The 12,500-nt window shown below is 36.8% G+C and overlaps 1 protein-coding gene, 2 non-coding genes and 2 pseudogenes across 3 annotated transcripts; 1 reads left to right on the top strand and 4 right to left on the bottom strand.

Annotated features, from left to right (window-relative positions):
• Nucleotides 1-1,822, bottom strand: part of LOC128288346 (DNA-directed RNA polymerase subunit beta''-like) — a 7,117-nt pseudogene extending 5,295 nt beyond the window's left edge.
• A 16-nt stretch (nt 1,823-1,838) lies between these two features.
• On the bottom strand, nt 1,839-4,817 carry LOC128288348 (DNA-directed RNA polymerase subunit beta'-like). Its single transcript, XM_053024848.1, is given in 3 exon segments — nt 1,839-3,335; nt 3,338-3,611; nt 4,365-4,817. Coding segments are annotated over 3 exon segments (2,073 nt in total). The 3' UTR covers nt 1,839-1,989.
• On the bottom strand, nt 3,959-8,493 carry LOC128288347 (DNA-directed RNA polymerase subunit beta-like; annotated as a pseudogene).
• A 734-nt stretch (nt 8,494-9,227) lies between these two features.
• On the top strand, nt 9,228-9,299 carry TRNAC-GCA (transfer RNA cysteine (anticodon GCA)). The gene has a single exon. It is a non-coding gene; the product is annotated as a tRNA-Cys (tRNA).
• A 2,407-nt stretch (nt 9,300-11,706) lies between these two features.
• TRNAD-GUC (transfer RNA aspartic acid (anticodon GUC)) lies at nt 11,707-11,780 on the bottom strand. Its single transcript has one exon. It is a non-coding gene; the product is annotated as a tRNA-Asp (tRNA).
• Between the last annotated feature and the right edge of the window lie 720 nt (nt 11,781-12,500).

The raw sequence follows: 12,500 nt of genomic DNA on the forward strand, positions 1-12,500 counted from the left end.
GGAAAATACCATTTATGGGTATTTCCATCGAGATACCGGAATGGGAATGTAGCATTAGTTCTTTCTCTTGGTCTTGAATCAATTGAAATGGAATAATAAATCTATTTCTTCGTCTCTTTGCCAATAAATCAGCATTCTCGTGGAGAATAGCAGAATATATGAAATCACAATGCCCAGTACCTATTATTCGATTCAATTCTGAATAATCGTAAATCCTCTCTTCTTTTTTATCCGAAAAATCCGAACTAAATAAGTTGTGTCTCACTTGATCATTATTCACTGAGAATCTAGAAATATATCTTCGTTCGGCAGAAAGATAATGAATGTTTATTTGATCTTGATCCTTGTGGAGCGAAAAAGGAACTACACTGAATTTGTACGAACCCCCTGATAATATCCACAAATGGCTTGTTTTTGGTAAGAGATGGACATTACTATATGTAAATTCGGGCGAATGGTACACATCGGTACTCCAGTGCATTTCCCCCTCTGAGTCAGAATAAATATGTTTTCGAACCCTCTCTTTCAAATTTAAAGTGTATGTTCCCGCGCGAATCTCAGCAATCACTTGTTCTGATTCTACATATTGATCGTTTTGAACTAAAAGAAAACTTTTTGGTGGAATAGTCACCTTATGTATAATATCTTCACTCTCAATAATTACATACAAGTCCCGATAACATAAAAAAGCAGGATGCCCGTGACGTGTGCGTGTAGGATGAACCAAATCCTCATTGAATTTTATTTTTCCATTAAAAGGGGCTCGGACATGTTCTGCAGTACCCCCTGTAAATACTCCGCCGGTATGAAAAGTTCTTAATGTTAGTTGCGTTCCCGGTTCTCCAATGGATTGCCCCGCAATAATACCTACAGCTTCTCCCAATTCAACCAGGTCACCATGAGTGGGGCTCCGACCATAACATAATCGACAAATCCAAGATGTACTCCTACAAGTAAAGGGAGTTCGAATAGATATTGGTTGTGTTCGAAAGGCTCTGAATCGATCGACAAGCCCAAGCCCAATATCTTGATTTCGAATGGCAATGCACCGCGGACCCATATATATATCGTCCGCTAATACACGACCAATTAATGTTTGGATAAAAATTCTTTCCGGAAGCGTCCTCTTTTGAGGACTCACAGAAATCCCTCGGGTGGTGCCACAATCTGTTCTACGTACAACAATGTGTTGAACTACTTCAACAAGTCTGCGCGTAAGATATCCAGCATCTGATGTTCGTACGGCGGTATCCACAACCCCTTTTCGGGCTCCGTAGCAAGAAATGATATATTCTGTTAAAGACAGTCCTTCGCGTAAATTGCTTTGAATGGGTAAATCGATCATTTGTCCTTGGGGATCCGACATTAATCCTCTCATACCTACTAATTGGTGCACTTGAGATGCATTTCCTCTAGCTCCTGAAAAAGACATTATATGGACTGGGTTAAACGGGTCAGTCATCCTAAAATTAGGATTCATTTCTTGTCGCAAATATTCACTTGTAGCATACCATATCTCAATTGATTGGCGTAATTTTTCTACCGCGTGTACATTCCCAAAATGATGGTGTTTTTCCAAAATCAAACTTTGTTGTTCAGCATCTTGGACTAGCCATCCCTTAGAAGGTATCGTTAAAAGATCATCAATTCCTAATGAAATGGATGTAGCAGTGGCTTGCTGGAAACCCAGAGCTTTTACTTGATCCAGGATGTGTGATGTATATGCCATTCCGAAGTGATCTATTAATCTGCTAATAAGTCGTTTAATGGCAGTTCCATCTATCACTTTATTGTGAAATACCAGATTGGCCCGTTCTGCCATAAATACCCCCTTATTCCGCTGAGTGGACTTCGCCAATGGGTTTGAGTCAATGATTGGAAAACTTCCTTTTCTCGATCTTGATTTTGGTAGAAAGTCGGGTCAGGAACTGGGGTCCTAGTTGAACCGGAGAGACCCGAATTCATATTGGTGTCATAGAATTTTTTAGCTTAGATACCATATGATTGGGTATCATATGAGTAGGCCCGAAAAAACCCTTGTATAGCTTCTTCGATTTCTCGGTAAAGAGAAATATGACCAACAGTGGTTCGAATGTATATACAAAGAATTTTTTTTTTTAAACTTCTTACTATTAGATAATGTCCATAAATCTCATGATAGGTACCCGAAGATTCATAGTGAACTTCGATGGGAGCTTCTCTTGAAGCAATAACGCATTGCTCTAGTCGCCACCGGAGCCACAAAGGACTATCTAAATTGATTCTTTTCTGCCTATAAGCTCCAATCGCATCATAGGAATTACAAAAAAGGCTCCTTGTAGACTTATAGTTATTATCGTCAATTCTTTCATTTTGATAGCTTTTTCGATTCCATGGATTATACCTATTCGCACAAATACCTCGACGATTCCCACTCGTTAATACATAGAGCCCAATAAGCATATCTTGAGTAGGTACGGAAATGGGATCCCCAATAGCTGGAGACAAGAGATTCATATGAGAAAACATAAGTAAACGAGCCTCCGCTTGCGCCTCTAAAGATAAAGGTACATGAACTGCCATTTGATCCCCATCAAAGTCTGCATTGAATCCCTTACAAACTAATGGATGTAAACAAATAGCGCGTCCTTCCACTAAAATAGGTTGGAATGCCTGTATACCTAATCTATGCAGAGTAGGCGCTCTATTCAACAATACAGGATGTCCCCGCATAACTTCTTGCAGTATTTCCCATACAATCGGCCCTTTTTCCCGAATTTTACTCTTAGCAACTCCTATGTTCGGAGCAAGATGTTGTCTAATTAGACCGCGAATTACAAATGTCTGGAAAAGCTCTATTGCTATTTCGCGAGGCAATCCACAGCGATGTAATGAAAGTGAGGGGCCAACAACAATGACAGAACGTCCCGAATAATCGACTCGTTTGCCAAGCAAAGTCTCGCGAAATCTTCCCTCTTTGCCTTCAATTACATCTGAAAACGACTTGTAAACCTTATTATGACCGTCCCTCATTGGTTGTCCGCGGATTCCATTATCAAGAAGTGTATCCACGGCTTCTTGTACCAATTTTTCCTGACACATTACTAATTCCCCTGGCGTAGATCTACTTGTTGTTAATAGATCGGTAAGAGTATTATTTCGATAGATAACTCTTCTATAGAGTTCATTAATATCCGAACTCATTAGTTTACCCCCATCTATCTGAATGATCGGTCTCAACTCGGGAGGAAGAACCGGTAATAGACATAAAACCATCCATTCTGGTTCTATATTTGTTCGAATAAAATGCTTAGCCAATTCCATGCGTCTAACCAAAAAATCCTTTCTTCTTCCAATTTTCGATCTTCCCATTCATTACCCGTGAGGCCTTCTTCTCCTAATTCTTTCCATTCTACCACCGAATAATCGATAAGAATTCGCAAATCTAGATCGGCTAATTGTTCTCGAATAGCACCTGCTCCGGTAGAAATTTCGCGACTTCGAAATGTATCGAAACCTTGGGTAGTAAAAAAAAGTGGGATACTGTATTTCCAGGATTGAATTTCATATTCGAATGAACCTCGTAATCGTAAGAAAGTAGGTTTTTTAGCGATGGGCCTAGCAAAAGAAAAATTAGGATAGGGCCCTGCGGGATCCCCCCCTCAAAATCGGACATGAGAGTTTCCTCTCATCCGGCTCAAGTAGTTACACCAAATAAAGATAAAGTAAAGGAGTTCTCGCTTTCAAATTCTAGAACCCCCCCAAAAAGGTCTACTCTTTACTCAAGTTCCAAGAAACATTTCATTGATTGATTCTTCTTTTATTGATTTAGATTTTCTTAATTCTTTATTCAATTCAAAATTAGGACATAAATGAAATGTGAAATTCTTGAGTAGTCTACTTCCCCTCGAATGCTGAATCCTCTTAAATTAAAGGAGTGTCATAAGGGATTTACTTGTCTATGTACCCTTCCATTCGATCTCTTAGGTCCTGCGGTACCTCGACGATTATACCACGATGCCCTTAACTTAAAGCCTAAGCCTATATGCGATGTATAGACTCCTGCAACCATGACATATTTGTTTCCTTGAACATAATTTCATTTCTTTCTAAAAGAACTAAAAGAAATGAGAACGGTTAATTCCACAAAAAAAGAAGTCTTTTTTTCACGAGGTACAACTCAAAATTCCTAGTTATTTATTTTTACTGACTCGACCATAGACCAATTCCCTTTTTATTTGGGAGTATTGAATACGCCCATAATTCTGAGCTTCATGTTACTCTTCCCAAGAGACATGTCAGATCCAGGGCATCCCAATTCGATTGAATGGGATGACAGTTTCTCATTCCTAATCTGTAAAATAATAATTTCGATCAAATCACACATCGCAGTATACTAGACCCTCTAATTCTTTAAGAGGTTTGTCTAAAAGATTGGCGATATAACTAGGAAGACGTTTCAAATACCATACATGAGTTACTGGACATGCCAGCCTTATGTATCCCATTTGATATCTTCGTATCCGAGAATCAACAAATTCAACTCCGCATTGTTCACAAAATTTAGGGCCCTCCTTTTGATTTCCAATTACTCGATAATTTCCACAAGCGCAAATTCCACTTTTTATAGGTCCAAAAATTCTTTCACAAAATAATCCATCCTTTTCCGGTTTATTGGTTTTGTAATGAAAAGTATAGGGTTTTGTCACCTCTCCAACGGTTTCTCCATTAGGTAGGATTTTCTTGGCCCAAGCACTTATTTGTTGGGGAGAAACTGATCCAATTCGGAGTTGTTGATGTTTATATCGGTCGATCATAGAAGAAAAATTCTGATTCATTCCGATTAAGCTTCCTTCCTATTAATCTGGAAGTTCTTCTCAGATACAAGGAAATGATTCAGTTCCAGAGCCAAAGATCGTAATTCTCGGACGAGCAATCGAAAAGATTCTGGAGCATCTTCGGGTTTAGGTATTGTTCCTCCAATGATCGTAGTCCCAAGTACTTCTTGGCGAGCTCTAATATGATCAGATTTATAAGTAAGCATTTCTTGTAAAATATGAGCAACACCAAATCCCTCTAGAGCCCAAACCTCCATTTCTCCTACCCGTTGTCCTCCTTGCTTGGACCTTCCTCTAAGTGGTTGTTGTGTAACAAGTGCATAATGTCCACTGGAACGCCCATGTATTTTATCATCAACTTGATGAATTAATTTCAAGATATAAGGTTTTCCTATTATAACAGGTTGCTCAAAGGGGCCTCCCGTTCTTCCATCAAATATTCGGCTTTTTCCTGGATATTCGGGTTCAAATACCCATGGATTCGCTGTTTGCTTACTGGCTTGATATAATTCGGAAAACACTAGTTTTCTCGAAGCCTCTTGTTCATATCTCTCATCAAATGGTGCTATTCGATAATGTCTATCTAGTAGACTCCCTGCTAACCCAAGCGAGCATTCAAATAGCTGTCCTACATTCATTCGTGAAGGTACTCCTAATGGGTTGAAGACCATATCAACAGGTCTTCCGTCTTGCAAATAAGGCATATCCTGTCTAGGTAAAATTTTTGAAATGATCCCTTTATTTCCATGCCTTCCGGCTACTTTATCGCCTACTTTGATTTCGCGTTTCTGTGAAATATAGACACGAATCGTTTCCGGATTATAACTAGAACCCCCTTTTTTCTGGACCCATCTCACATCGATGACTCGACCCCTCCCACCTATAGGTAATTTTAGACAGGTTTCCTTTGAAGTGGATACCTGAATCCCAAGTATGGCCCGTAATAATCTATCTTCTGGAGCATACGATGATTCTTTCGCCACCTGAGGCGTTAATTTACCTACTAAAATATCGCCTGTCTCCACCCAAGATCCCAGCATCACAATTCCATTTTGTCTAAATTGCGGAGTAAATGGGCTTCTAGGTGCGGTATTTCGTTAGTGATTCTTTCAGGACCTTGGCTTGTCACATGAGTCTGAATTTCATATTTTCGTATGTGAAAAGAAGTATAAATATCTTCATATACTAGACGCTCGCTAATGAGTACCGCATCCTCAAAATTGTAACCTTCCCATGGCATATAAGCTACTAGTACGTTTTTGCCCAAAGCGAGTTCGCCACCAACCGTAGCGGCACCGTCCGCTAAAATTTGCCCCTTTTTAATGCATTTACCCCGCCGAACCCGGGCAGTTTGATGCATACAAGTATTTTTGTTGGAACGTTGATACATAACTAATGGAATGCCTAGAGCATCTCCATTGCCCGATAAAATAATCTTGTCAGTATCGGTGGAAATGATCTTTCCCTCGTGATCGGCTATAGCGGGAACTCCTGAATCTAGAGCCACTTGGCGTTCCAACCCAGTTCAACAATGCACTTCTCGGAACGAGAAAGCGGAACTGCTTGGCGTTGCATATTAGAACTCATTAAAGCCCAATTCGCGTCATTATGATCGATTAAAGGAATTAGGAAGCAACAATAGAAAAATATTGAAAAGGAAAAACACTTCGAAGATGAACTTGTTCCTATGCAATAGTCAGGAATTCTTGGCGGTATCGAGCCGAAACAACCTGTTCTTCTTGAATACCCTGATTCAAGGCCAAATAATTTCCTACCGCTACCATATAATATTCATCTCGATTTGTAGATAAATAAAGCATCTGTGCGCTTTTTGATCTCTCAAAGATTTTATAAAATGGACTTTCTAGAGACCCCCAATGACCAATCCTGGCATGAATTGCTAAGGATCCGATAAGTCCAACATTGATCCCTTCAGACGTGTCAATTGGGCAAATGCGTCCATAGTGACTAGGATGGATATCTCGTATCCGAAAATTAGCAGTTCGCCCGGTCAATCCTCCGGGGCCCAAATAACTCAATTTTCTCCCATGCACTATTTGTGTCAATGGATTTGTTCGATCCAAAACTTGAGACAATGGGTGTAATCCGAAAAAGGATTCATAAGTGGTTGTTAATGGAGTCGAAGTTACCAAATTCTGAGGAGTCGGTATCAATTTATGCCTAATTGCTCCGCATATAGTTCCTCTAACTACATTTTCTAAACGAACCAGAGCCAATCCGAATTGATCTTGTAAGAGATCCGCTACAGAACGAATACGCTTATTTTTCAAATGATTCATATCGTCAAGTGTACCCATTCCAAATTTCATTCCAATCAAACGATCCGCAGCTGCCAATATATCTCGCGGTAACAAAAATGTATTGTTCTGAGGTATATTAAGATTCAATCTCTGGTTCATATTTCGTCGACCAATCCTTCCTAATTCACATCTTTGCTGAAAGAATTTCTTTTGTAATTCCTTACACAAGGATTCAGAAAATACCGGATCCCCGCCTACACAAGAAAATTGTTGATAAAACTCCAAAATGGCATTTTCTTTTGACCCAATTTTTTTTTTCCTTATCGGTCAGGAAAGACAAGAAAATCTCAGGGTAGCAAACATTCTCTAGAATTTCTCTTAGATTCGAACCCATAGCTGATGATAGAACTAGAATAGATATTTTCTGTTTCCTACTTACACGAGCCCATATCCTTGCTTTTCTATCAATCTCTAATTCTAACCTCCCTCCCCAATCTGATATTATGGTACCAGTATAGACCGAAATTCCGTTATGATCCAATTCTGATCGATAATAGATACCGGGGCTTTGCAATATTTGATTGATCACAATTCTGTATATTCCATTTACTATAGAAGTTCCGAGGGAGTTCATTAAAGGAATGTTTCCAATAAAAATTGTTTGTTCTTGCATATCCTTACTGGTTTTCCAAATTAATCCTGCGGATACATATAATTCAGAAGAATATGTGAGTGATTCATATACAGCATCCCTTTCTTTTATCAACGGTTCCACCAATTGATATGTTTCCACAAATAATTGAAATTCAATTTCTTGCTCTGTATCTTCAATTTTTGGAAACTTATAAAGTTCTTCTGTTAAGCCCCGATCCATGAACCCACAAAATCCTTCAAATTGTATCTGATTCAACCCAGGTATTGTAGACATTTCCCCATTTTCATCCCCGAGCATTTTGAATTTCCCATTTCTCAAAAAAATCCCATTCTTTTTTCATTCTTCATCGAATCCTACGAATCGATCTAATAATGATGGAATTGAATTTCTATTCTGTTTACTGAATCACATGAAATTTTATCTAACTCCATATACCATATAATATATGTGGAATGTATGAAATATGAAATGCGTATGAACGGAAGAAGAAAAATTATACTCAAATTTTAATTTATATTTATAACAAACAGATACAGAAAAGAATTGATAAATGCCATTTAGCCGCATGGAGTTTTGTTTTTGTATAGAATATAAAAAAATAATTCAATTTCTACCATTATTATGATATTACATATTCCAATCCGATTGAATACCAGAAAAATGAAAGGAATTCCTGATTTGATCTGTTCGTTGAGATAAAGACAAAATAATCATAAAATATATATATAGGGAGAGAGTTGATTTTTCTAGCGCTTAATTTTTTCATGGACTCCATTGTTCAAAAACGATTCGCAGAGAAGATAGATGTTTTACCCACTTTTTAGTTTTTATTTTTAGTAGAATATTTAGAATATGATTGAAGTGCGTACGAAAAGGGGCTTCTATTTATTAAACAGGTGCAGATATAGCATTTCTATTTATATATGTCTTTCTTTTATTCCATTATAACGCTCTAATGGAGACAAGACATGGCGTGCTCTATCAAAATTCTATTTTTCTTTTATTTTAATCTATTCAATGAAAAATTGAAACACGATAATTTCTTGCTGATTCCCTATGGACATCATATCTAGATAGATAAAATACCTCATTAGATAACTATAACTGTGTAACAACTTATGCTCTGGGGTTTACATAGACTGATAATTGCTGTTATATTATTATAATATACTTGAAATTAAGAAAGTTTTTTTTTATTGAAAAAAAAATCAATTTAGTTATGTATCCAGTTTTATTTTCTTATACCATTAGAAAAAGACAAGTGAAGAAGAATCGTCCATAAATTTGCAGTCAATAGTTAATGGTTCCAATTTATTTGTCCTGAATTTTTACTTTTGTAACTGAGAATCCACATTTTCTTTTTCAATAGAAAAGAAAGGGAAAGTTTTTAGATATTGTGTGTCTTGAGATACTATAACCAATTGAAGGTATGGATCCGATCTAAAAATGAAAAAGAAAAGGGAGATACTCTCCTTTTTTTGTTTGTAACCTTTTGGCGACATGGCCGAGCGGTAAGGCGGGGGACTGCAAATCCCTTATTCCCCAGTTCAAATCCGGGTGTCGCCTGATCAACAAAAAACTCGAAATCCTAACGTCTCCTAACGTCTAGGATTCAAGGAAAAACTAAAGTAGTGGAAGGGAATCAGTAAATCTTGATATGGGAGCCCCCCTTACTAATGGAGTGGCTACTAGAGGAGTCTTGAATTAGATTGGATAACGGGAGTGTCTAATTAACTAATGAATGGTTGTAGAAGGGTTGGAAGATACTTTGTATACAGACGGATGAAAGTCTCTGAGTGTTCAGGCATCCAATTAATATTAGATTGGATAGATAATTGGCTTTTACTTAATGAGGGACACCAAAAGAAAGAATAAGTCTTATTATTGATACATGTGAGTAACATTCTTTTGATACTTCCAAAAGTGTTACTGCGCATTTTGCTTGTGCTTAATGGTTCTCGATTTTACTCGAAATCATATAAGAGCTTGTTATAAGCGGATTTATCGAAGTGATTCATCAACGGTGGCGTGTCACAATTCCCTTTTCTTTTTGACTCTGCGCCAGTAATTACACTATTATTAGTGAACAATAATGGAAAAATTGAATTCCTTCATATTTGTTTCATATTCATAGAGATAGGGGACATAATACACATGGATATAGTAAGTCTTGCTTGGGCTGCTTTAATGGTAGTCTTTACATTTTCCCTTTCACTCGTAGTATGGGGAAGAAGTGGGCTCTAGGGGTACTCCTAATTGGGGTTGAGGAATCAAACCGTATCAATTGTTTTCTAGATCGTTTTGCAAAGCCTTTTTTTATTTTAACTATTTTATTAGTCTTCATTTCGAAATTCTTGGATTCTAGTGGAGTAATGTATTCTATGAATAACACCTTTTCAATCAAAATCAAATAAACATTTCAATAATCCCCATGTTCGTATTTCGAAAGTAAAAGGGATCCGGATGATAGGCAATAAAAAAAAAGAATTCTTCCTAAATTTTCTATTTTGATGAACCAGCTCTTACCAGAGTTATGAACGGACAATGAGGGACAAGGAACCCCCTTTGTTTTCTGTATTTGCTTGTTTTATTTCCTCCTCTTTACTGTTCAAAGATAAAAAAAAGTCTTTTTTTTATTTAATTTCATTTTAATAAGATCTTGCCTTAGTGTAGTCACATATTAGACACTTACCCCCTGTTTTATTTGAATTTCATTTATGAAATGCTTTATTGACTCATTTCATATCATGGATCAAAGAAGTTAAATTCAAAATCGGCAGGGTATACCCTTTTTTCGAAACGAAATACGAAGAAAAGTTACCATAGAACTCTTTGGATCATCTGTCAGTTGCTCAACGAATTACTTCTTTGGAATGTTCAAAAAAAAGATTACTTGGTTTTTTTTTTTTTATTAAATTAATTAATATATGCCTATTCCATTCCATTTTCCTTCATTTCTGATTATTTTAATAGGAATCTCGGTATCCACCAAAAAAATCAAATCCATGAAATGAAAGAATTATAAAATCGTAAGACTTGCCTTTCAATTATTTCAGATTAATTGAAATCAACACAAATAAAATAGATCAAGCGAAGAAATAAAATTGAGATACTATGTACAGTACATATCTTTAATTGATATCGACATGTATGAAGATACATATTGTGGATTCATCTATATTAAGCTTGTATCTTTCTACATTACAATAATAGATATAGATAGTATGGTAGAAAGATTCATATTTTTTTTCTACCATACTATCGAGTTTTATAGGATACTGCTGATTCTAGTCCATTCATTTTATTTAAGACGTGAGATTTGAATCCTTTTTTCTTAACTCCTTGATAAAAGTCAAGTTTCATTCAAATTAATCACTTTGACTGACAGTTTTACGTATATTATAAGTAAAAAGCGGTAGGAACTAGAATGAACAGCGCTGTAGCAATAAATGCGAGAATATTTACTTCCATAATTTCATTGTTTTTTTACTTCGCAATAACTCAGGATTTAATCCCATAGAGATGATAAATTTGTCGCTTGTAAATTCAATGCAATGACTTACATTTCAATGACATCGAATCGGATCAATATCATGAATAACAATATCTAGGCTATCAAATCGATTCACCGTCGAGAATTGAATAGTATAACATAGGAAGATCTTTTATCCACACCGAATACAAAAAGTGATGCCTGGTCCAATCAAAAGAATTCCTTTATTTATATATATTCTTTTCCACCCTTTCTTTTCGATAATCTACCGCCTTCCTTGTACAATCATCTGATGATGTATCATCTGACTGCTTTTCCACTTTCACCGTTTACAAATAGTTTCCAAATAAACCCCAACAAAAAAGAAAGGAAAAATAAATAAAAAAAAAGATAAAGATATCGTTGGGAATGAAATTCTGTCATTTGTATCCTTTGACAGAAAACGGAGGATCTATTGATGTATTTTAAAATTTTATCCGTCGGGACTGACGGGGCTCGAACCCGCAGCTTCCGCCTTGACAGGGCGGTGCTCTGACCAATTGAACTACAATCCCAGGGAAATAAAGAAAAGTGTACAACAGAGATAGTCTTATGATTTCATTCAAGCCATTTTCTATTTAGATTTTAGATTCGAAGCCGGGTTGTAACAAACAAAGGCGCGAGTAATATATTGATATCCATACGGGTATGCACTTTGAGTGAGAGCGACGCGGATTACTAGTTACTAGGAATCCTTTCGTTATTGCCAAATAAATCGATCAATAATCAATTTGAAAATGAAAACAAAAAAGAGTCTTCTTTTTTGTTTACTTTACTCTTTTTCTTTTCATTAAACTTTCTATTTAATGATCCTGATATGAATCTAGAGCGTTATCAAGGTCATAATTTATGGGAACAACTAAATAAATAGAACAAAATAAAAAACAAATAGCGGTAGGGATGGATATATCACAAAATTGGACTTTTTTTATTCTTCCCTAATTTTTTTGTTTGGCTTTTCGGGAAAACAAAATACAAAAAATGGGCATTTTAGGTTATGGCGGATCAGCGAATTATTGGGCCGAGCTGGATTTGAACCAGCGTAGACATATTGCCAACGAATTTACAGTCCGTCCCCATTAACCGCTCGGGCATCGACCAGGAAGAATCAATTCTAGGTTTATTGATAATCCATGATCAACTTCCTTTCGTAGTACCCTACCCCAGGGAAGTCGAATCCCCGCTGCCTCCTTGAAAGAGAGGTGTCCTGAACCGCTAGACGATGGGGCATACTT

The sequence above is a fragment of the Gossypium arboreum genome, unplaced genomic scaffold (genome assembly GCF_025698485.1).
Source record: "Gossypium arboreum isolate Shixiya-1 unplaced genomic scaffold, ASM2569848v2 Contig00208, whole genome shotgun sequence".
In the NCBI taxonomy this organism is placed as follows: Eukaryota; Viridiplantae; Streptophyta; class Magnoliopsida; order Malvales; family Malvaceae; genus Gossypium; species Gossypium arboreum.